This window comes from Varroa destructor, unplaced genomic scaffold, assembly GCF_002443255.2.
Source record: "Varroa destructor unplaced genomic scaffold, Vdes_3.0 BEIS01000004.1, whole genome shotgun sequence".
In the NCBI taxonomy this organism is placed as follows: domain Eukaryota; kingdom Metazoa; phylum Arthropoda; class Arachnida; order Mesostigmata; family Varroidae; genus Varroa; species Varroa destructor.
In genome coordinates, this window is record NW_019211457.1 from 44,643,224 (window position 1) to 44,668,473 (window position 25,250).

Genomic DNA, 25,250 nt, shown 5'->3' on the forward strand with positions numbered 1-25,250 from the left:
CCACTTGTAGATGCAGCGTTGCAGGAAACAGAAAACGGTCGGGCCGCTGCTGTTGTTCTTAACGTCGTTCGTTGCACTGCAGAATGTGAAACTTAGAGGCAGCCTCGCTATTGCGTCGAACAGTGTCATCGTCTTTTGTTTCTGGAGAAGAGAATTCGCTGCTGCTGCTGCTGCTGTTGTCTGCTAAATCGCTTTGGGCTGGTGGGATCTGGGGAGTACTTGGAAAAGCTCGTTAGAGGACTCACGTCTCAAAGACCGGTTTGCAAGCCTATAATAACGGCGGCGTACGACTGACAATGGAGCAAGTCCGATGGAATTTGAGTAGGTTGTTCTGAGTGAGTGCACGGACTATCCAGAGAAAGATAAAAAAAAAAAAACAAGCGTAAACATGGTTGAATGTCGGCGCAAATAGAGGGCCCGGCCAGCGACCTGTGCAGAAATTCCTGATTACTTCTGATAAGTCTGTGTACAATGCCAAAAGGCCATGTTGCAAAAGCAACAAGATAAGCAGTTTTGTCTGCTAGCACGAACTGTGGGATCGGGTCGACAGGATTACAAAGGCTGATATGGGACGGAAAAGATATTCGACTGCATCTGAGCCGTATGCCAACAGTATCTAGTGTAGCACAAATGACAACAAACCGTTGAAAAAAATCAATCGGAACTAACGAACATAGGAGGTGTTGTTTTCTAGCATAGTAATGTCAGGCCATATACATGTTTAGCTAGGTGAAAAAGGTTGAGAGAACTTAGATGGAAAATTTTGACCCCTCCGCGGTATAGCCCGGATCTTGAGTCATTAGACTATTATCTGTTTCAATCTCTGCAGAACTTTCCGAATTGCATTGGTCTCTTTTCAATGGAAAAGTGCAAGAATCACTTGGCAAAATTTTTTGCCACAGGGGTTATCTCTATAATGATAGCATTATGGTTTTAACAGAGAAATGACAAGGTGTTATCGATAAGAATGGCTCATATTTATTAACATTGTTTCAAACTATAAAGTACGTTTTTGCTTCAATTTTGACTTAAAGATAATCGATTCTTGTTTCGACACTCCGGCAAATAAGCGACTAGTATAAGCTTTATTAAAAAATATCACGTATTCATGTATTACTTGCATTATTGCTATATTAATTATAGGGAATGTATGCAAATGCTGGCAACGCGAAGTTGGGAGGATTCCCGTGAGAAACGGCACTTCGAGAGCGGCGTCCATATGGGAGTTGGAGCCTTCAATCTGGTAAGTTCCCGAACGCGTGTTTGCGAATCCCCTATTTCTTAGGCATAAACGTGCCAAACGTGTCAGGGTGTAACGCTGGATTATCCTGAACGGACCTCAAAACGCTGCCAGCTAGATACACTGTGAACAAGACGTCAAAATAGATATGTGAAATCGAAAACAAGGCACTTTCGACTGTTACAGGATTAAATAACGACCTAAATGATATTTCGCGGCAAATTATCTTGATTGTCGCGCGACGCTAGGCCTTTTTATTAGTCAAGAGCTCATAGTACTAACAAGAGGGCATAGCAACCTTAAAAGCAGCGCTTCTAGTGCTAATAAATTGCGGGGTGACAGATTGTCAACATCGATGACACCCCGAGAGTAGTTTGTTTATGCTATTTATGCGCGTAACAAATGCGCGGACTTGTCCTGCTGTGTTTGAAGTCACTTCGGTGTCCCGATCGACGTCCCCGTAAGCTCGATGTCATGGTTTGAAGCGATTAGAAACTTAGCGAACAGTTACTCAGAATACTCGCGAATATAACAAGGGTCAAATTATTATACGCTTACATCATAAATCGCTTGGGCAACAAAGTCTAAGATAAATAAAAATATATATTTCTCTAAGCGGCGCGTTCTCAATTGTTAAGGTACAAAACAAAGCAGTAGTTATGGCTAGTTGTTTCGCTATTCGCTGTTGTATTCCTATATGAACTGACTGTTTGATATTAGGAATCAGTATCAACGTAGTGGGCGTATTGGTTTTGTTGATTTTCCTTTTTTGTAGAACACCTCGAAGCTGTGTAGATTTTGGGTGATTTCTGTCAAAGTCACTCAGTTCTTTTTGAAATGGGTTAATTACATCGTAAAGGGCGGACACTAGCATTTCTCCAGAACTTATAGGGCCTAATGCTACTAAAAAAGTTTGATGACTTACGACTTAGGAAGAGGTTGAACGCTGTTAGCTGGAAGCAAAAGCTGTTTCTTTCTGCTGTGTCTGTTTTGCTTGCTTACTGTGGTTTCACACAAATCTTGCGATTCTTGTTTATCCTAGCACGCTGACCTCTGATGAGCTGATAATAACCGATTCTATATCCCTCAGAGATTGCTGTCGGATTTAGAGTATCCGGCTAAATTACGATGTGCTTTGGAATCGGAAAGCTCTGACAGTTTTCCCGGAGAGGACAAGGAAATGACAGAAATCCAAGAGCAAAACACAGCAGAGTAGAGAATTTCGCAGGACTCGTTCACAGTGTCCAGCTTACTCATATAGTCACTGGCTCCTAATAGATTTTTGCTCGTCGTCTGACACGACTATGACAGCATGCTATGACGGCACAGTTTTCTCTACCTACCTCCGGGATACTTGTGAGATATGATAAATCGCTTGCATGAAATGTACCGTCATTCTTCATCGTCGACAGGTGCCAAAAATAATTCGGGGTGTAATGATGTCGTGACGGCGTTATTTTCTAAAAAGAAGAGAGGGATAGTACAGTATTAGAAGACATTTCACGCTAACTGCGACCAAGTGGCAGGGATTATAAACAAGCAAAGAGAGAGAGAGAGAGAGAGAGAGAGAGGGGGGAGGGAGGGGGGGGTGAAATCCGTAAGCGTCACGTACGATCTGCGATATTTTCAAGTCGGCAGTCGGCGGAATATTTGTGCGGTGGACTAAAATGGCCTGAGTGATAAAGTGTTCAGTCACGGTCGTTACGGCGACGATATTGCAACACAGAGGGATTGTTATCGATGGCGGACTTTAAATTTAACTAGATTCAATCGCATTTTACTGGGCGATTACTGCAACTGTGTAAATCACTTATGATCCTTATCCTTAAATCACTTAAGATCCTGTGCGATAATTAGGACACATCGGTACTAACACTTTTGCTAGCAGATATGCAAAAAAACGCTAACAACTTATTAATTTACTAGTATCATTCTGTTGAATATCGATATATTTGCGTAGTATAAAGTATACCCGAACCGTGATGGCTCACTAATTGTATAATTAGCGATTTAGAACGACGTCGTAACTCATATTATATGAAAACATAATGTTGAATCAAATTGTATAATTAGCTTAAATGTATATATATATATGTTCATGCGCGTACACGGAACTTCGCAGTACTTGACGATGTCGCTTAATGAACGAGAAAGTTTTTGTATTTTGAGATACTGCCACTGTCACGAAATCCAGAACATGACTTAATGTACCGTTGTGTCCTGTTTCGATAATGATGTCTACGTAAATTCGGTTCTAAATCGTTAAAGATACATATATATTATATTATAGTAGTGTAGACACGTAATTCTATGCTAGTATGATTAGTAGATAGATAGATAGATGGTGAGTAGCTTGAAAAGCACAAAAGATGTAGCTCAAAAAAATGTTTAAATGCCTCGTAGCCCATAGAAATGACTTCCACTCTTTATCTAAACAGCTAATTATCAAGTGTTCATGGCTTGATCCGCATAAGATGCAAATCTGTGCGCATCTTCATATAGCATTGATACATGTAGCATCTACGTGTTATTGTAATAATACGTCGACCCCAACGTGCGTTTCTATCCGGCGTTTGTTGCTGGTTGATTTACCCCTTTACAATTGGCACTTGTCTGCTTCGTTCCCAGATGTTAGACCTTCTCCTGAACGTGAAACAACTACAACAAGCCATAAATAACGGAAAAGCACGTCCCCCACGCCATTGTATTTCCGTGCGCTCCGTCAATCGTTACAGGCAACTGCCTTAAAGAGGTCTTCCCTTAATTCCTGCCTAGGGTCGTCGTGTAGCAACGATACTGCCTACAAGAAAATGATCACGGTGTTGACGCACAATGGCGCTTCGTGACTAGCCTGAGTCCTTCCAGATCGTCCTTTCTTTGCTTGTTTGTTTTTGTTTTATCGTTGCATCTCTACGCCGCACGTTACCCTAGCGAATTTTCTTCTATACTGAACGAGACTTTAATCGGAATCGTTTTCGAGTGCAGCCGTTCCAACTCACTCTCTCGAGGTCCATCAGTCCAATTTTCATTCGTGCAATATTATCCGGTTAAAAGCGCGCGTAAAGCAGTTCCGAAGAACGACAACCAGCTGCTACTCTTCCTATTGTAAGTATTGTGTCCTTTGTCGATGATTCTTGTGCTCCTACTAAAAACGCTCCTTATGGCAAACATACGGGTAGAACAAAGCGGAAGTGATGCCAATACTCTTACGATAGGCATCACAATATTGAAGACGTGATCAGTGTCGACGACAAGCTCTCAGCCAGCTCCGATGGGAACAACGAGTGACGGCTCTCAATGGTAATGGCGCAGTCTTTGCCGACACCAGCAGCAACCGTAGAAGCCTATTGTTCGCCTTTGTTTTCCTACGATCCGCATGTCCGACTCTCTCTCACCAATGTATGTCTGTGTTCGTTGAGTACCTCTTATGCTACATGGTAAAGAAGAAAAAAGATATTCGCTATCGCTGGGCGGAATCAGTGGCGACAACGTCGATTGAGCGTCACAGAGCGTCGTCGATGCTGACTTTCGCCATATTACTGTATGTCAATGTTAGGTTGCGATGTATTCGCAAGCTTGGTAAGCTTAATATTCTAAGTACCGATCGTTATGTATGCCACTAGTACATCGCCAGCACTCACCAGCATCATCAACTCTTATAGCACGTCATGACGGGCGGGCGAAAGAGGAACTCAACAAAACAAATCAATTGCCGCCACCCTCTCGTCTCGGCTATAGCCAACCGTTAGCTAACATTCGTGAGCTGACGAGTTTACGCCGTTAATTTGGCTTCATTCCTCGCTCAAATACAACAAGACAACAAAGCCAGTTGCATTGTGCATCAGGTAAACGGTCAGGCAAGTTAAAGTAGCTGAATGAGAAAACCAAGCCGTCACCGGTGATTGACACAAATCGCCGACACTTTGCCTTAGAGCTTACCAGCTACTGTTTTCCCGAGCTGGGCACCAACATAAGGCAGATGATACGTACACACTATGTCAGTCATGATGCTGAAAAGGCGAAAAGGGCGTGTCTCTATTGCTACTACGGTTGTTCTAGACGTTGCCTCGGCCGCTACTTCATCACTTCATTTGTAACATGCATTGACGCGACAGTGGCGTTCAGGCGTTTCTACTACGGTCATGGAGACAGAGTTGAGGAACGAAAACAAGTACGTATCGCACATGTTCTCTCACAGAACACTCACCGTCGTCGCCTCCGTTCCCGAAATTCCTTTTGCCTTTTTCTACGATACTTTACTGAGCCTTCGTGGACTCGAAAGCCGCTGTGGTGTAGTCGATATCACTTCATTCCTATGATGAAAGCATGTTGTATTCGGCGTCACAACAGGCATGCCGAAACTTCGAACATATTCTTTGACCTTTTCGTTACCTTGTCTATCTCTGTCGTGCTCTGTCGATCACCTCTCCTGCGGTACCGTAATAGTAGTAACAGGACAAATTTTCATCGCGTGAGAAGTCGAATGATGCTGAGAAAGTATTGGCAGCTGCTTGGCTGCATAGGCAGTACCAGTAGGCTGTAAGCATTCTGTCCCCTTGGCAACAAATATCCTGCGGATGCCCCTGTAAAATTTAGTGACAAACAGAGATTACATCTGATAAGTGCGTGCATAGCAAAGAGCTATGAATAAGTAGCATAGATAAACGTCGAGCATAGCAGCTCCATTGTTTGATGTTTTTCCGTCGCTACCTTGGCTAGCAGTGCGCAGGATTGCCGAACTGCTATTGCTTATGAATGATAAGAATCGTTAAGTTATAATCAAACAACGAGGCGATCTGTTTGGCTAATAAATTCCAAGATACTTATACGAGATAGGTAACTTCACCGTTAAGTAAATGAAAATAAGAACTATGGACGTGACAAACACTTTACTGAGAACCTATCAGAGTTAATTTAACGCGATATACCCATAGTGTAGTCAGCCTATTGTATTTACGATCTATTATACAACCAAGGGTTAACAGGTGGCCATTTTTTTCTTTCAATTTGATTTAAGTAGAAATTTAGTAATTTCTACTTAATTTTTCCCATACCCATCGACTTCTAATAAAATGTGTCCTGTCATTTCTTTTGCTTTGCCATTGTGGCACATTTCAGATGATTTCTCAGCTGCCAACACGTATTCTGAAGCTGCTAGAGTTCATCGGCTTCTCAGGGAATAAGCAACTCGGACTACAAGAGCTCGAGATCGGTTGCCGCCAATGGGACACGTTGCGCGGTCCTCTTTGTAGTATTGTCCTAATTACCTACCATACTTTCATCCTTTTTATCCTCGGTACGTATACTTATACCTTTCACATTCTTGCCTATGCAATATACAAAAGGAGAAAGCTAACAAAGTAACGTAATAACATAATAATATACGCAGCAGGAATTATTCCTATTGTCTAAAACTTCTTCTCACGTTTAGCAGACGCCGCGCAACATTTGATGTTTTCTCTATCGCCATCACACGTGAGCCGTATCTGAGCAGATCCTTTTCGTCGTAGAATATTAGAATGAGTAAATTAAAAAACAACAACTTGACGACCATCCACATCCCTCAAGATGTAACCATCATCGCTAGCGCTTCGCCCGGATGTTTTCGATTGTATACTCCAACGTCCTTAGCTGCCCCTACCTAATCGGCATGTCCCAGTCTATTTGATTGTGACGTCTTATATTCCTGTTTTCTTCTTCGAGATTTTCTGAAAATTCCTCTGTTACTGTTCAATTCGTTCCAGCTATCGTCTCGTTTTTACGACTGCCGTCAATGTCTCCAACGTGCCATTGTTCGTATGCTGAGTCTTCCCCTATCGTTCGGGCTAGGCCAGATGTTTTCGTCGTTTCCCGGATCTACCTCTAAAGATACGAATCGCCCCCCACCGCCAAGTTAGCTCCACTCGATTCGACTTAGCATAGGCGATATCGCTATCATTATTGTGCCCATTTTCCATTCCCCGGGTTCTCGACTACGGACATATAACGACGCCCACGATGACAAACAATGCAGCAGTAGCAGCCGGAATGACGGCGAAGCCAGTTCCTCGCTTAAAGACGAGTGCACACTCGAACGACAAAGTGATCAGTAGGCGTATGTGCTTTTTCGCGGTTTTCGTTGCAGGTTGCTTGTTGTTAGTAGCTTGTCGTTGCTAGTGGCTGGCGGTTATTTTGGCTGAAGTCGTTAGCTGACGGGCTGCGCGGATACAATGAATGGCTACAGTGATGCACAAAGGCTAAGGACCTTTTCGATTCGGCCGATGGTCGGTTGGTCGCCTTTTGTTAAGGACAAAGGCAGATGAAAGGAATGTTGAGAGTAGGAGTATCAATGGTCCGACGGGGGTCAGACAATAGGTGAATGGCAAAGACAGCTATTGCAGCGAAACGTTTAACGGTTGACGTTGAGTTAATGCATAAATGTACTCCGAAGCAGATGCCAAGTGGAACGGGTGCGAAAACTTCGGAGGATCGACCCCGATCAAAATAATCTGACAACAACGATTATCAGAATGATATCGATCATGCCTACCATGTGTGGGTTGAAAGTGTTGTATTGCTACAGAGGCAATACGCCTAAGAGTAGACTTTCTCGGAGTATTAAGAAGAAAGGATTAGAACAAATGAATAGAAAACGTGTACCAGCAGAAATAGTCACAGTTAAAAAAAAAATTGCATGAAGCTACTACATTTAAAGCAAGGGACAAAATTTTATAGTGTTTATAAGGTTAATTGAAGTTTTCTATTTTTGAGCATTGATTGCCTCGTTTCGCGTATCACGTATATTTTTTCAGTCGAGCAAGAAGATTTCAAAATCGAATAGATTAAATATTAACCGAAAACGGCATAAAAAATATATGAAGTTGGGAAAGCTTTCATGGTGTGAAATGAACGGCGGGGCTAGACTTCGTGGTCGAACAGAAGCGCCAGTTCTATTTTTGTTAGCTGTACGTTTGCGCTACACTCTGGCCTATCCGATGCATACGCTATCGTGCATCCTATAAATTATGCATGAATATTAGCGCCACTATCGTGTGGCTAGTCACCGCATCCTGAAACGTTATCATCTTTCCGCACGAAGACAGCTTGTGCTCTGTGTGACGTTGACGCGGTGCAGTTCAGTGTAGTATCTCATTTTATTGATGTAAGCAATTACGGTTTCATATACGATAGCTCATTTATTAGTTCATGTAATCGGTCTGTTCCGCTTACAGGTAGATTAATATTGAAAATTTAAATAAGACGCAACAATGTAATTGACATAGTCTAGATGAGATTATGCTTTTTATCCCTTCTTGAAGTCGACCATTTTTAGTTAGATACCGATCTGCTTTCTACGTCCACTGTGGCGTAAACACAGCATTTGCACCGAAGGCGAAGATTCTAGGCACTGCAAGAAAAAGGCCAGGGTATGGATAATAGACCGCCATAAACGCTACAAGCGCATTTCTTGGCTCTCGAAGCCCCTATCGATTTCGCTACCTCCCAAGTTCCTTCAAATCTTCTACGTTAAAGAAATGCAGCATTTACTTAACAAGCAGCCACAGTTTTAGGTAGAGATTTATTCTGGCCATGGCATGCCCCTTGCTCGATTGATTGGTGCGGTAACTTACACTGTCGATCCGTCAAAGCAAATACCAAATCTACTGTAATCTCGGCCTTCTTTGGCTTACCAGTTACCTGCACGATGCAAATCTCTGTCCTCGCTGTTAGCGAGCCGCAGCCTGCCTATTTCCATATTTTTCCTTCCTATATCTATACATATTTGCGCTTGTGGTATTACCTTGGACGCTTTTTATGACAAGCTGTAGTTATGCAGAACCGCTCCAAGGGCGTATCTCCGAACTCACTTTAGAACAATAGCGATGCATGTCTGTTATCTGATGTTGGGTGTTCGGAATTCTGTAAGGCTGTTCGCCCGCATTTGCTCCATCTTTCTTCCCGCTTACCCTGTAGCATCTCTACGACATGCGGCCTTGTTCATGCAGACTGTACTGAAGAACGCTCTCTTGCGCTCATTTCGCCTCCTGGCCCTGATTTGTCTCTCTAAATGTTTTTCAACCCCAACAATTAGTTCGCTGCATCCCCGCCGTCCTGCGTTGCCTTACAAGGCAATCCTGTTCAAGCCTGCCGTGTTCTTACGGCAGTTCCACTTGCGTCTATGAGTGTGTACTTAAACCATGGGCACAATCATACCAGTTCCGACGATTCCTGTCTCTTTGCTCGAGCCCAGAAAAGTATGAGGACACCTGCTACTTCTAGCATTTACTTCTGTTTTTTTGCCGCCGCTGAGGCAAACAGCCAGCTGCCTGCTCAGTCGACTTGCCGATCGCATTCCGTACGACAGCTACCTCCGAAGCACAAAACTGACAGCGGCACGTGCCGATATTTTACAACGTAAAAAATTGTAGTTTTGAGAGGTAGTTGCCTGTTCTGCATGGCATTTTCGCTTCCGAGGCACCAACAACACAGGTGTTCGCGGCAATATGACCTATTCGTTCAACTGAAGTCTTCCGACATGCTGTAGCTAACTAGCTAACCATTATATCTACGCTTGCAAATCTCCTAGCTGCTTGTGGCTTGGTTTTTGAGCTTTTTAGGGTTCGAAAAGTATAGCGGTAAGCAAAGGCATCGGGAGAAGCCTTAGGGATCAAACGCACGTGTCAGACGTGTATAGAAGTACGTATATCTATATATATATATATAGATCCGTCGTATATATATATAGATGAATCCGTTCAAGCGCAGCCATAGACCCAATTTTCGCGGCCACAGGAACAGTGGTATTAGTAGCTGGGGTTGAGTCAGTCGTGGTGGTAGGGGCGGTGGCAGCTGCAGCAGCTGTTAATCTAAAGAGACTCGTCGTTTTGTGTTTCACGGAGACCGGCTGGCGTTTTGGCGTTCTCTTGCTTAGGTTAGGTATTCCTCGTGTGGGACGTTGTTCACTTTGGCTCAGTCGGTACTGTGCCAGCTGCCGAACTTCGTGCTAAGTTCAGCTTCTTTCTACGGGCCCTTCTCCGCGTGGCTTGGCAGCCCGTTTTTCTTCTCGCACATCCTAAGTTTGCTCGATGGCGTCATTTGACCCGGAATTTGCCGGCTTGCTATTCAGCATCCGCTTGCGCAGACGCCTGCCATCGTCGCCAATCTTGTCCCATCTTGGACTACCAGGCACCACCGGAGCAGCTTGAAGCCAACGCTACCGCACGATCTGTAACAATAGCACAGATGAAAATACAGAAAACTTCACTGAGTAGCTGCGGAGGCATTTGCAGTCGTAGCCAAACGAACATGATTGTCCGAGAGACAGAAGTCAACTGCAGACGGTGCTTAAAGCAGAGCTATGCATCATGAATATTGTGCACGTTTTGATCATCGTTTCTTTATTCCACCTCCCAGATTCCTAGCCATCTTCTCCAACTCAATTTTGATGAAAGCTCTACATCAGCAAATGGGCGAACGAGGAGGCGTCTGCGCGACTGTTTGTCGTTATCTGGTATGCGTTCCTTGGCCCACATAGATGAGGAACTAGGTCTCGTCTGTCCTCAACGGGCGGCGGTACATCGGTTTTGTAAGGCTACCATAGTGAGCTATGAAAGGGCAGTGAGCACATTTGCTTTGAGTGTGACAGATTAGCGCCATGTTCCCGTGATAGCTTAAAGAGCAACGAATTTGGCCACTGATTAAAGGATCATTAGTGGCCTAGGTTCGAATCAGAGATATATTCCAAGAGCAGAAACATAGCTGGAAACCAGCCATCTTTGGGACGCCGAACGGCGGTGCCAAACGTAAGACTCGAAACGTTCAGATTAGCATCACGGGGTTTTGAAAAGGGTGCGATCCTTGTTCAAAAATTAGATGCCTGGGGGAATCTCCTGAATACGAAATATGTAGCCATATTTGCATCCCAATGTATTGGGTTGGCGACTCTGATAGAGCAAAATACGGGCAGCTAAGCCAGCTTATAGCTACGCACATAATAGTAAATCAACGGAATTCAGCAATGACAAATAGTAGGATTGCTATGTACGAGATTAAACAGTATTTAAACCGTGACAGGTATAAACGCACTGAACAAAGAAGGAGACTTAAGATCAGAGAATTCAGCTCGTCTTATTTTTTAACCTAAGGGATCGTGCGTAGAAGTATCCGTGCCTTTGAATGGGTCCTGCTTTTGAATATTTTTGAGGAGATCATCGCCATCAGCAGAATGAACTGGACAGTCAGCAGTTGATATTCCAGCTTCTCGTACACAGGTTCTCTCCGTCGTTCGTTTTTTTTTCTCTATATGTCTATTGCTCTTGAGTCTACCCCTTTTTGAAAATGTTTTATGGGCATTATAATAGTTTTCTCTGGCTGGCGCTGGCTCGGCCTTCACTGCATCGCCTCTCAAGGGGTGTTCCTTGATGCTCGCCGCCCTCCTGTCTACGTTACCGTAGCCGAATGATAGGCGGACCGCTAGCCCGCGAGTGAGTTAGTTAGTTCAGGATACACACTGAACCGCATTCCTCGAAAATGCCTACCAGGACCAAGTTGCCTTAACTTCCGGAATTTCGCGTCAGCCTTTCTTAGGTTTTACCCACGTTTTCAAGGGTATATGGTCTCGATCTTGAATGGTTGGGCCGTGCTCATGCTGCTACCCAAATGCATTTGGTCAATATACGGACATATAGTACGTTTTGTACTATATTCGCGGCTTATTATATCTTGAATTGGCAAAAGCCTGTAGCTTTTGAAGGCTTTATTAGAGAGAATTATGGCATGATAGAATACGATGTAATAATACTAATAATCATAATAGTGAACTACCTTATACTCCTCAATTAGTGAGTCTCTGTGTATATGAATGACCTATTTTTTTATTTGGATTTTTTTCTGTATAGACTTTTGCCAGGTAAAAGTCACGATGAAAGCGTCATGTCTGAGAAATATCACGTTTATGTTAAAAAAAAAATGTAAAACACGCTTCTATAGATTCTGATTCAAACCGAAAAAACAATCATTTTGAACAAAGTTTCTCAACAACAAGTGCTAACTTGTTAGCATAGCATTGTATGTGTTGTTAGCTTTTTTGTTTTCGTATTTTCGAAAAAATAAAAAAAAAAAAGAGGTCTTTTTGATTTCCTGAAAGAAACTAAATGTGGGGTCTCTTTCATGTACGATTAAAGCTTTCTAGAGAATAGTAATGTTCCCACATCGATTGATTTCTCAACTGGCCTGGTATCATTCCGAAAAAGAAAATCTGTTTCAGCCTAGGATAGCGAAATAACGACGAAGGCGTAACAAGTGAGATGATGGGTTAATTGCAATGGATATATGGTCTAATTGACACAAAGGTATGGAGCACCTGCTACAAGATCTTAAGTAACTAGAAGACAATCGTGGGATACCTGAATTAAAAAAAACTGAACAGTCAAAGCAAATAGCGGAATTATCACTGCAATATTATTAAATTCCTCAAATAAAGCAGCGCAAACAAGTATTTTTTTTAGCTAAAACCTTTACTTATTCAAATTTCCCAACAATATTATATATAATGATTTTCCCTGTGCAACTCGATGACTCGGGTCAATGGGTTTCCTGTAGCAAGCTGATGGAAGAGCTGCAACAAAAAAGGAACTAATAGTGAAACAAAAGTAGCTGCAACAGAGTAACCCAACATTCGGGTTTAGATTAAGCAAGTAAACCCGCTTTAGATTATAACAGAAAAGTTAGCATGATAGTCTTGGATAAAGGCCAGTTGCATGCATAGTAAAAATCACGTGCGTGAAATGTATGAATCAAGAACTGATCATGACTCTTTATAGGTAAAAGGTTAGTGAATGTTATGCATAAATGGTGATATTCGTAAGGTTTCTCGGACACAAATCACGTGGTAACGGCCATTCAGGCCCAGTTTTTGTGTATTTTGCTCATCTGTTGACCTTTGTTTTTCCATTGTTGACCCTTTATAGGACTTGGTGACGGCGATCTCGACCTTTCTCAGGAATTGGTGACCGGACTTTTAAAGAAGTACCCAAACGGCGTGCTATCGATGTTTTTCCAAGCCAGGCAATACCAAGTTCGGGGAGACATCGACAACGCGATCCAAGAATACAGGAATGCAATCGCCGCCCAAAACGAATGGATTCCTTTTCACTATATTTGCTATTGGGAACAGCTGTGGTGCTTTACGTGAGTCCTGCCTTGTTTTTTCTAGCGCCGTTGGTCGTTATAGCTTGGAACACTGTGCAGGTTAGAGGATAAATTTATAGAAATTTGCGGTCGGGTAGATTGTTGTTCGTGTACAGTAAACACATAGGGGTCTTTTGCCCCATGCGTAGCAAATATAACATTGATTTAGGTCATTATCGGAGATAGGAAGTGAACACTGATGTTTCAAATTCGTGGGCCGTCCCGTGAAAAATTGTCCAAGGCTCGGTTTTTCATCTATTAGGGTTCGGTAAGATGTCACTCATAGGGCTAACACGGTGACTAAGTGCCGACCAATACATAAGTAGGCATACATTTACAGAACGCTTTCCGGTAGAAGTACTCTTTGAATAAATGATCTTGTTTTGAATCGGGCCAACCATATTCTGGCACCTAATAATTAACCGAAATGTTTGCCGTGCACAAGAAACTTCCTTTCGTATCCTCCACTATCATGCATATTGAGCAGTTCGTATTTATACCCTGGGCAGATTTCCCTATCATATTTACGATAATTATTTAATAATTGGTAATGACACTACTGGGGGTGTATTTGTTTGCATATTATTATTATTATTATGCAATTATTAGAATAATGTTGAATTGCCAGAGACAACTTAACATAAGAATCTCTTTAGGATATTGTAATTAATTAATGTTGCTCTTTATTTGTGTCTACCTAAGCGGCTTCGGCTGTTTTCCATTGGCACAATGTCTGTTGTCCCTAGACCCCCAATTGGACATCAAGTTACACTGGAAAGTAATAAAGGCGGAAAGGGGAAGTTGGATTAGAAGAGAAAATGATGTCAGCGAAGCAACTGGCTTGGATTTCGACCCATATAACCCGTAATATACAAATCGTGCTAATATGTTACCTTATCTCCGACGCGTGGTCGAAGCAAGAGAAAAATAATAACGCCACTATGCCACTTTAGGGTGAAGTTACACAGGCCTATCTTGTCACCGTCGCGTCTACCGTTGTTTACGATCAAGCGTAAATCGCAAACTGATAAGGCAAAACAAACACTTGTTCTGTTTGTACGTAAATCCGTCGTACACAGTCGCTGCATGTGAGTGCAACGCAGCTGAGAAAATCCATCACGTATTCGGCGACGTTCTGATGACTGCACCTTTAAACGTCAAAACGAAGAATGGCAGGGTGAAGCATACAAAAATTTCATAGATTCCCACTGATATCAAGTTAGACGTGCCTAGTTATACCAGAAGATGGCATAGACTCAGTGTACGCAGTACGAGTTTTTACTCACGATATGGCCACTCAGTATTTCAAAGGAATATGTCGTACGAAGATTTACGTCCTTCGACGTCTAAGTAATAAGTAGTTTTCCGAGCAAAAGGACGTCATTTGTGTATAGACGCAAATAGAAAAACTAAGACGAGTAATGCTGTTTGTAGACGGCGGCAACAATATCACATTCATAAGTATACTTTGCGGGTCCTAAATAAACCTTACAGTCGACACCACAAGAGCACTTGATTCTATCATACTAGCTAATTAATAGTGCTAATGAAAGGGCATCGACTTCATATTTAATATGGCGCTAATTTCGCTGTACACAGTTAGGTGTCCACAAATAAGGTTTAGTACGCACAAATCCCTCTCGAAGAGACTATCTGAGTGAACGAAGACCATATCACCCTCTTTTGCTCCTCCAAATACAATCTTCACATTGTCAGAACAAGAAGCACTCATGTGTCCGGAGGTCATACTGGTGGTCTTCTATGCAAGTAACCAATCGTTACATTTCTACGACGATTTTCAGGTACAAGGGTGCGTGGGATGACGCCATTAGGACCGCGGACATCCTGCTGGATGGCTGTCGTTGGTCCAAGGCATGCTATCAGTACATACGCGCCTGCTGTCTCTATCAGAAGATGATCGAAGAAAATCGACCAGAATTGCTCGACGAAGTGGTAGCTAACATGCGTGCCGTGCCCGCTCTTAAACAACGCATTGCCGGCAAATCAATCCCGATCGAGAAGTTTGTATGCAAGAAATCGGAGAAATTTATCGAGCAAGGAAACCGGCTTTTGTTACCTGCTATCGTACGTACAGCCAATGATATCTTTGCAAGTGTTAATGCGTATATTACAGGCACACATACGTGTACACACCTATTTAATGATAATCTTGAACAGCGAAGTGGCACGAAACACAGTTTAAAGGTTACGTTTATACTTCGTAATCACTAGTGCAAAAACGCTGGCGGTGTTCTCCTATGCAAACATCGAATGTCGTACTTTTTGTTAGAGCGGATTTTAGTTAGATCTCGGTCGCATCTCGATTTTTGCGCGCCGAAAATTATTAATTTCATTTCACAAGTGGCTCATTATTTTCGAAGTAAAGATCCGGACGACTTTAAGAAACAACTAGATTACATATTTATCAAACAATCGTATCTAATCATCATGATCGTTGAGTTGCTTAGCTGAATCTTCTTTATTATTGTGCGAAGAGTACGTGCGCCGCTAAACAGAGCGGCTTTGGAAACGTCACTGTTACTAGATGAATGCCTGCTGGAACCAGCAGTAGCGGCAGCCACAGAAACTGCAGCAAGTGTTTTCAAATGCATTTGAACACCTTAGAGTTTTACTAATACATACATTCTTTCTGTTACGCAAGGGAAAAGTGGAGCGCCACAGCGTACTCTCGGTATAGTGCCATACTTTCATGCTCTCTAATTTAGCTCTTTCGGCTGACGTACCTTGCAAATAGGTCGAGAACACGCTGCCCACTCCACCAGACCTGCGGCCCAGCCCAGTTCAGCAGACGAGTTGGCGGTTATGGTGGTGAACCAGAGAGAACGGATGTACAAAGTTCATAGCATAGCATTAGCTTCTCCGCTTTCGTGTGCTATATGTAAGGAGTGTTCGTATATGTGAATATTAAAGAGTGTATATATGCAAGCTATACTTTGCTCTCAGCTGGTGCTCACAGTTTCTTTCGGTTAGCCCGCTTCTGTGTCGCCTTTGATCTTTCCTTAGACGTCCACCTTAAGCCTGTACTAATCTTGGGAGTTTGGTTCGCGTTAAACTGAATAACCGCACTGGCAGGCGATCAGAAGCGGAAAAAGAGAACGAAATACAACGGTAACTCGCATTAGAAATCTTTATGTCATAGTAAAAACAAAATTTAGCGAGATTCGCTCAGAAAGGTCAGAGAAAATTTCTTGAGAACATCACTTTCGACATGCATACGCTTCGTCTAACATCTGGGGGGCAATTCAGGCATCTGTGTTGACCTACCTCGTTTGTTAACGGGGATTTGCTAACATCTACCTAAGCTGGCCTCGTCTCTTCGATTGAAACATTTAAATTGTTTTAAATAGTCACATAATTGATTAAATGTAATATCCTCTATAGGTAAATAAGTAACATAACAGAACAAATATTCAGGTGCAAAAACGTGTCAGTTGTTTTCCTATTTTTCAGGCTGTCGCTTAAATTATACGTATTTACTTGTAGATGTTCTCCGTAGGCTGATCGGTTTTATTTAGCTTATAACGGCTGTTCCGGCTAGTTTCAGATTGATTTTCACTTGGGGAGACTGCACACCTAATAGAAAAGGAACAGCAATCGTTTGACGCGGAATTTCGGATAAGTAGGGTAGCTCACATTTAGTTCTGCTTAACACTTCGTTCTCATATGCTTGCTCTTTTCTGCTTGCTGCTTTGTGTTCGTACACTGTTGCAGGAGTTGATGTACACGTGGAACAGCTTCCCTATGATAGGCAAAAACGGACAACTTCTCCTCAGCATTCTCGGAAATATCGAAGCTGAATTGCCTCGTGTCAAACAGCTAAAAGGTAAAACTGGGAATATTGAATAGGCATAGTTATCTATACAAAATGGGTGAGTGTTTCTTTTGATTATAGCTGGGTGTTTCAAGTGGCCTATCCCCATAATGAAACGGCAAGAAGCTCGCTTACTAAGCTTAGAGACGTCTGATGTGATGTGGGTTCGAAACCTGACTTGAACACGTTTTTTTTTTAAGTGCTGGAAGCCAGCCGTCTGAAGCAACACTTTACGACAATACCAGATTTAAAACTCCAGACGTCTGCTGGAAGCGACCTCGTGTGCCCACAAAAACAGCGGACATAACCAGGTCTCTCACAAAATCACTGTTTATTTCTTAAAGTCAACCAGATGGGCTTTCGATATAAGGATCAGTTTATAATAGTTCCCAAATACTTTTTTTTTTTTCTATTAATTTACACCCGATTTTAACGGATCGGCGCACTTTTTCAATTTTTTAAGAACAACATGCGTTTGCAACATAGGTACGAGACCGTAAAAAGACAAGTAATAAGCAACACATAGTGGTATTTTTTAATGACTGACTAAATTGAAATATCAACAATATATACTTGTTTATGCGTGTACACACTTCTTACTATTAATCTGCCATTCTGAACTCTGTACTTGGATGCACTAGTCATGATCCGATCTATCCTAGGTATTTACATCAGCCAATGTCCTTTCCTCGACTCATAGCATCACCGTAGCAAATTAAACACGGTAGTTAGCAGCTGCATCGTTAAAACCCTCGCTTGGCCTCCGGTAGTGGTGGATTCCAGATGCACTTATTGATAACGTCGTTGTAACAGAAGTAAGAGTTCTGGAAGCAACACATGGCTCCGTCCTACATAGACACCCACCTTATTCCTCTGTTTCCGCGAGTGAAACCACTCGCTCTTGCTACTAAAGCGCTGCTGCGTTGTTTCCTTATATATCCGGCCACAGTGGCGCTAGTGGATCTATGTGATTAGAACGGCAGAACCAAAAGGCTTGCGCTCGCCAAAGCGAGGTGAAACTTCGCTGCCTAATGGGTCTGCTATGATATTGCTGTTTCTAGCAAAAAACCTCATCGAAAAAGTCGTAACATTTTCATCTAGAGTAGCGACCGGTCTGGGAGCTCAGACTAAACTGGGTCTGAACACTTTTCGAGAGCGGAGTAGATGGTCTGGTGGACTGGACAACGACGCTTACAGAAGTGCGTTTCATCGCAATAACGATGACTTCCAGGGCTGATAATGGCTCTAAAGGACGTAAAGGCATAATGCTACTGAAAGTTGGTCTGCGCCTCCAGCCGGCCAAAGGAAAAAGTCAAAATTAGACGCCCAATTAAGTAACCAGTGACAATAAAGGTGTAGGCGGTTAGGGATTAGGTGATGCCGTAAGTGTTGTCGTCGTCGTCGAAGATGATTAAGCTGATGAAACCACTATACAGTGACGATTTCGAGTAAAAGTGTATGCATACATACACAAACGGATACAATATTTGGCGGGAATTTTTTATTCTTTTTCTTTGTTTGCAGATACTGAGGAGAACTATATCGACGACTACTGTCTTGCGGTACTCCTGAAAGGTGTCTGTATGCGTTATATGGGACACAATCTGCAGGCCGAAGAGTGCTTCAAGGAGGTCCTTGAGTAGTAAGTATTTACATGGATTATATGTGTTTGGTGAATCCTCGTTGAACGGATTAACCCAGCACAGTTGAAAAAAAACGAGGATTCGTCTAACTTGCTGATTGGCTTTTTGGCTCGGAAGTATAGAAAACGTTAAACCTGCGAAGCCATCCTTTTTATCCTCTAAAAAGATAAACGAATATTTCGACTGGCAAAAGCTTTGTACCATTTTGCATTGGGTCGGTTTATAGACAAACAATTGGTGCTAAAACTATACACCAGAGTTTATTGATCGACTTATGTTAGAAAACTGTCTCTTGAAACAGAGTAACAAGGCATCATAAGCTTCGATACGGTTTTCACTCGCCGCGTCTTCTTTTCGCTTGTGTGTTTCATTGCCCCAACAGCGAAGCCCAGATTAAGGACGATACGTACCTGCCCCCGTTTGCTGCCGCTGAACTCGGCTACCTCTTCCTTAAGCAGAACCAGTTCGAAAAGTCTCGCGAGTACCTTGACATGTCCCGAAGTCAATATCATGACTATCTGTTAGAGTCACTCGTGCACTTCCGTATTCACTCGGCCATCAAATCAATGAAGAGTTCCGGCTTTCTCTCAACACCAACGACACCATCACCTAATTCATCTCCATTTTCCTCGCCAGTTTCTACGCCCATGCATCCAGGATCCGTGATCGGGGACTTTCCCTACATTTCGACCAGCCCAGGCGTTCCGGAGAAGTGTCCACTGGGGGCTAACAGCATCAACAACAACACCAACGCCGTACAGACTGTCACCGAGTAGACGACAGATGCGAGAGCAACTCGAAACTTCCAAATCCACAGTATCAATGAGAGCAACTATAAATTAAGAATTCGGTTCTGACACCGGAAGTATAGACATCATTATAAAAAGAGAATTACAGGAGAGTACAGACACCTTGAGCGCATGTGTCTATATCAGCCAACAGAACGGCTATATTCTAACATGGTACTTAAGCGTTGGTCGGCTCGCCCATACCGCCGATCGGAGCACTATAAGTGCTGTAATCCGTATGATGGATGGCGTAGAGATCGGATCTCGGTCTGAGATCGATTTGGTATATCTTTCGGCGGATCGGATGAGCATATCCGCGCCGGTATGCGCTAACCTGATAGCTACAGCGTCCTGACTTGTTGCCTTCTCGTCTACAGCAGGTATAAATCGCCGGTTGAGCAGGGGCAATCTGTTGGTCAGTGCGCGCGGGCCTTGGGTGCTCTTAGTGTATGTGAGTCCAACATTTGTGAATACGGTAGAGATGATTGCAGCGAACAAATGACAATATACAGACGAGAAAAGCTAACCATTAGTATAAGCAACTACCACACGTTGAACGGGCGGCTTTCGTCATTGGCAGGAAAGAGGTCAGAAGTCGCAGACAGGATCTGAACGAAATGTGTTAAACACTCGTTTCTATAACAGATTAACAATAATCGCGTTTCTCGCAACAGTTCAGACAACGCCGCCTGGTGGGGCGGAGGGGGATACGCAGGGATTTCAGATGCGATCGAATGTTCCTCGATCTTCCTTTCGAAGCAGTCGTGCACTGTTCTAAGTGATAGCTAGATAGAGATATCCGTGAGTCAGCCGCTCTCGGTGAGTGACACACTTTTCGTTGGACAAGAGCTCGCCTTCCTCTTTTGTTTACCATTAGCGAAGTCGCCAGCTCCGACTGTGTTGGTAATTTTCGGTCACCTGGGTATGCACAACTATAAGCTATAGCAAAGATAATAATACTGATAGCCGAAGAAGTAGAGCAGACGACGATGACACCAACATAACCCGTCTTTTATGGACAAAGTACACATTAGGAATTCATCGCGTACATCTTACATTTTCCACAGGCTCATTTACTTTATCAGTAAACGATTTATAAGGATTAGTATGATTGCTACCATACAAAACGCTCAGTTGTTTGGTTCACGCTGGGTGTTAGGCGAATTCTATTGACAGATAATTTGTCGAGAGTGAATAGCTTGCTGTTAGTAGGTTGCTCACGAAATTCAGCCTTATAATCGAAGATAATAAATATAGTTTTCATGAAGTGATCATCTGTACTGCGAAAACTTTTAAGATTAAAGAACTTAGTAAATATCGAGAGGTCACCTCCCCGGCCGTCTAGTTTTTGTGTAGTCTAGACGCAACAGACACGTACACAAGAACACGCTGGCAGGAATACAGCTCTCGGTAACAGATGAGTAAACGAACCTAATCGCATTGAAAATCTGCTCGCACGCAGCCGCTGGGTCTAGAAATGTCGTACCGTTTTCCGTAATCTGTGCGAAACGTCTATATCCTTATCGGTTACAAACACACAATGCCTATGTTCAAGTTATGACACTTGCGGCACTCAAAAACCGATAGGTAAAAAAATCACGTGAAAACAACTATTACCAAATATCGACTGAATCCAATATTGACCGTGTCGTACTTTCGTATATATATATAAATATAAAAAAGAAACACATACAGTACTAATCGTAGATGAGCATGCATTTATCATTGCTATATTTAATGTTATCGAGATTATTATGCTATGACTGAAGTAACCGTCATTCGACGATACTTCAACATTGACAAAGGTCAATATATAATGTATAGTTGCTTAGCACAGTTCGATATTATATTATATAGAAGCGAATAAAGACTGAGTAACGATATATGGGTGATAGTTCTTATGCGATTCAACGGTAGATATAACTGTAGTGCTCGAAGGTGACAGTAGAGCCTAATGCTGATAGCGAATCAGTGGTCAAAAATCAATTCATATGCTACCGAGGTGCCTTCTCTTAGCGGATACTATTGATAGCGTTGATTATTATTAGTAATGGTAATATTGAAAAGAACTGTTCGTGTACGCCAGGGAGTCGTTGTCTTCCTGCGGAAGCAACGCACGCAATAGCTCACCCTAGAGGCTGCTAACACAATTAAGTGCAACAACAATTTCTTCGCAGTTACACGAGATAACATATGCATACTTGTAGAGATAGAGAGACATATACTCCAAAATAAAAAAAAAAACATTATAGTACTATTATCGCGATAAGAGAAGCGGTATAACCTAGATGGTAACCGTGCGAAGAATACAGAAAGGGAAAAAAAGAGCCGCACTATCGGCTCGAAGCTAAAGGACTTTGCTAAGTATGAAAACGTAGTTAAAACTGTACCTTTACACACGGAAACGTATACATAGTATATATAAATACGTTATAAAAGATGAAAAAAGCTACGAGTGCAAGACGAGTGAGAAAAAGAAGTTGATTTCAACCGAACTGCTACCCCGATAAATATTCCCTTAGATTTCCCTCCCCACAGAGGAATCCGTCAAAGCGTTCAAAGGTTCCGAAACATTCATCTCTATAAAACATATATATATATATGTTTATATATAAAACATATATATATATATATATATATAGCACAATTCGACAGGAGCACAGATGCGATAATCCCAGCCCAGTTCCCGCGAGATCCCACGTGTCGTCAAAGTGCAAATACAACGTTAGTGGCTCTGGCCTGTACTATCTAGCAGTGCCCATCTGTGCATTGTGCACCCAAATGGTGTAAAAGCAATACGGGACAGTTGGGATTGTAGGGTTTCCACTTTCAACTCCATAAGCACATGCTAACTGATTCGTTCTTGCACGTGCGGACTTAAAAATAAAGTTTAGTTTTTGCTATTATGACTGCGAATTTCTTTCAATAAATTCAATCTTCCCGCTATCTTAAATGATGTTGACCAGTCCTCCTTTCCTACCACCGAGCGATCCGGGGATTCAAGGGATCCGAACGTTCGTCGAAATACGAAATAGCAACGCGCAACAATCAAGCTAGAAATTCCTCCCGCTAGATAAATAATCTATATACAGCCATATAAATCTCATGCTGTACTTTGCGGTAGAGGCAAAAATATACATATAAAGACAAAAAGTAGAAATGCTATAGATAACAGTATACTCAGCAATATTAAATAGAAGACACTGAAGTCATTTCTGCATTTTCTGCCTTCCCATTCCAAACGCTTCTGTGGTTGACTCTATCCTCCGAGCGGACGCTCCTATAACTTATGTAGCTTCTAATTTCAGCTTTGATAGCGATTGTCACTGCGTTATCATTTCGGTCAGTTTGTTCGTGTCTGCGAATGTGAAATATTGTCATAGAATGAGAAATCCATGTTTTTGCAAACACTCAAGTCATCACTGATTGCCTATACACGTTTACGTGTATGCTATATATATATATATATATATATATATAGCGTAATAATAATAGTAATTATGGTGATTATCGTATAACGATGATATTGATGAGAACGCCGTTACTCAAGTCGACAATTACACTTTCTAATGTATAAACTACGCAAAAAGGCCGAACTGCCAGTTTGTTTGCTCTGTAAATACACAGACCCGACTGAGAAAAAGACGTACGCGACGAGGCCAAATACATTTTTACCAGAACTTGGTCACAAGAAGGAACAAGTTACACAAATAGACAACCATACAAGACGAACAGCCATCAAAACAAAAGAGGAAAACATCATTATAAAAGTACGTGATCATACTAGTAGGTGCCGTAGGAAGAACGGTTCGAACTCTGTGTAAGCGCGTCAGAAACCTATTAGGCTTCAAGAAGGTCAGCGGCAAAACAACACAATCACAGCTAGGACTGAATAGCGAAAAACCAAAATATTGCGATGATCGAAGCCGATAGGCACAAGAAAGCAGCACAATGTCAACATGTAGGAAAAAAGACGAGACAATAAGAGTAAAAAAGGCTCATCGTTCTAATTAATTAGGTGATTGTATGATAAACGAGTTGAGCCATAGCGGCTACTAAGTATAAATCCATTAAAAGTTGATGAGAAATAGAAAACATAAGTAGAGAAACCCTGTAATATTCTTGTGCTCTTTCAAGGAGAAAAGATTTTTCGAAAACATTTTTCAAAAATGTATCAGTATTCACATTTGCGTCCCTATTACCGCTGCAGCTAGGTTTATTTGTACTAATTCAAATTGACCACCCTGAATACGAAGAGCTGGATATAATGGTCGACGAAATTCGGATTTAATGAAGAACCGACATTGGATTTCATATGTCTTATTTTATGCTGTCAGCCAGTAAACGTGTTACTATAACTCTATCTGCAGCCGACTGTTAAATCAGACTTGGTGGAAAAACCATTACATACTATTCTCCGATAGATCTGCCAAAATAATGGTTTGCTTATTTAAACACGTTGTCCACGAGAAACAGAACAGAATATTAATCTAGATATTATTATGATTAACTATCGTTTCCATTGAAACTTGTGGCGTCACATTATTTCATGTGTTCTATATATGTTTTTTGCGTGTTGAAAACACAGCTTAATTGATCTACTTTAATCTGAGGAGCCTATTTCGATAGTCTCATTTTTCGACAAGCGCTAGATCTTTCTAGAAGAAATGAAATTCACTTATACGCACCGCGAAGCCGTACTTCATCTATGATTACATCTGACGAAGTATTTAGATATGTTGTGATTTGCGCCTCCGCTACTGCGTACAGCAAACATAGATAGCAGTGCAAGCAAACACCTCACGGGTTAATGGGCAAACTTGTTGAAATCACTTGGCAGAAAGGCGGGAGTTAATTAGTCGTTTGAAATTTGAAAAATACCGCCGTTTATGACGAAGCTGATAATGATGATCCTGAATATGAAAAAGGTTACGATGCGTTCCGCAGGAAGTAAACAAATAAATCAATATACGAGCAAAAACACACGGAACGACAGAGTATCTTAATAAAATGATAATAAAAAAGGAACTGAAGATAACATATAACAGGACCGGAATCACTATAAATTCTTATGGAATCTACGCAAGTATAAATAAGATGGTATTATTGCTATTATTATTGTACTGCTATTCTAAATGTGTATATACATATAAAATCATAGAATAATACTTCATAAATAAAGGACGGTGATCACTACGCGTGTCGTACAAATGATTTGAAACATCGATTGTTCTCATTGTAGACGGATCTTTATCGTTTGATAGAATAATGTAGATAATTTTAACGAAAACGCAAATGAACAGAAATTATTATATAAATCATATCGATGAGCAGTGGGATACGATTTCTTAGGTAAGTGTGTTGAGCTGTATGTCCTTCACTGTTGTTAAAGCTTTAAAAAACGTCATTGAAAGTTTAAATTGTGCGCATGGGCGTTTTTCAAGGCAAACCTGAAAATTCGAAGTAAAGGAAACTCTTTTTTCGGCGAATGTTGGCTTTGAGATACAGAAAACATGTGTGTGTGAATGTGAATGAAAAATGTGAGTATACATGTGTCACTGATTGGTGTAAGAAAAACT

The 25,250-nt window shown here is 41.9% G+C and overlaps 2 protein-coding genes across 12 annotated transcripts in view; one reads left to right on the forward strand and one right to left on the reverse strand.

Moving 5' to 3' along the window:
- The window catches only part of LOC111250258 (tetratricopeptide repeat protein 39B-like), a 164,128-nt gene extending 142,574 nt beyond the window's left edge, over nt 1-21,554 (forward strand). For all 7 annotated transcript variants that reach the window (XM_022805179.2, XM_086987471.1, XM_086987472.1 and 4 more), the window contains 7 exons: nt 1,144-1,243; nt 6,359-6,536; nt 13,189-13,408; nt 15,211-15,493; nt 17,141-17,252; nt 18,765-18,882; nt 19,266-21,554. In XM_022805179.2, coding sequence (XP_022660914.1) covers nt 1,144-1,243; nt 6,359-6,536; nt 13,189-13,408; nt 15,211-15,493; nt 17,141-17,252; nt 18,765-18,882; nt 19,266-19,659 — 1,405 coding nt within the window. In that variant the 3' untranslated portion in view covers nt 19,660-21,554. The remainder of the gene's footprint in view (nt 1-1,143; nt 1,244-6,358; nt 6,537-13,188; nt 13,409-15,210; nt 15,494-17,140; nt 17,253-18,764; nt 18,883-19,265) is intronic.
- LOC111250259 (uncharacterized) lies at nt 1,222-24,850 on the reverse strand. 5 transcript variants are annotated; one of them, XR_015326673.1, is made up of 5 exons: nt 24,360-24,850; nt 5,448-5,823; nt 2,584-2,700; nt 2,166-2,391; nt 1,222-1,363 (listed from the first exon to the last, which is right to left on the reverse strand). XR_015326673.1 is itself a non-coding variant. In XM_086987484.1 (4 exons), the coding sequence occupies exons 1-4, from the start codon at nt 24,375-24,377 to the stop codon at nt 1,355-1,357; spliced, it is 399 nt and encodes a 132-aa protein (XP_086843610.1). In that variant the 5' UTR covers nt 24,378-24,850; the 3' UTR covers nt 1,230-1,354. The 5 variants fall into 5 exon arrangements, 1 of the variants encoding a protein (XP_086843610.1); XR_002673259.2 differs by having other exon boundaries at nt 2,166-2,700; XR_015326674.1 differs by lacking the exon at nt 2,166-2,391 and having other exon boundaries at nt 1,230-1,363.
- Between the last annotated feature and the right edge of the window lie 400 nt (nt 24,851-25,250).

Bases quoted from the DNA above. Each gene is read 5' to 3' on its own strand.
- LOC111250259 (XM_086987484.1), bottom strand. The intron at 2,701-14,301 runs GTAACATATTAG...TCTTCTTTTTAG, and splicing joins GACCACGCGTCGGAGATAAG to AAAATAACGCCGTCACGACA.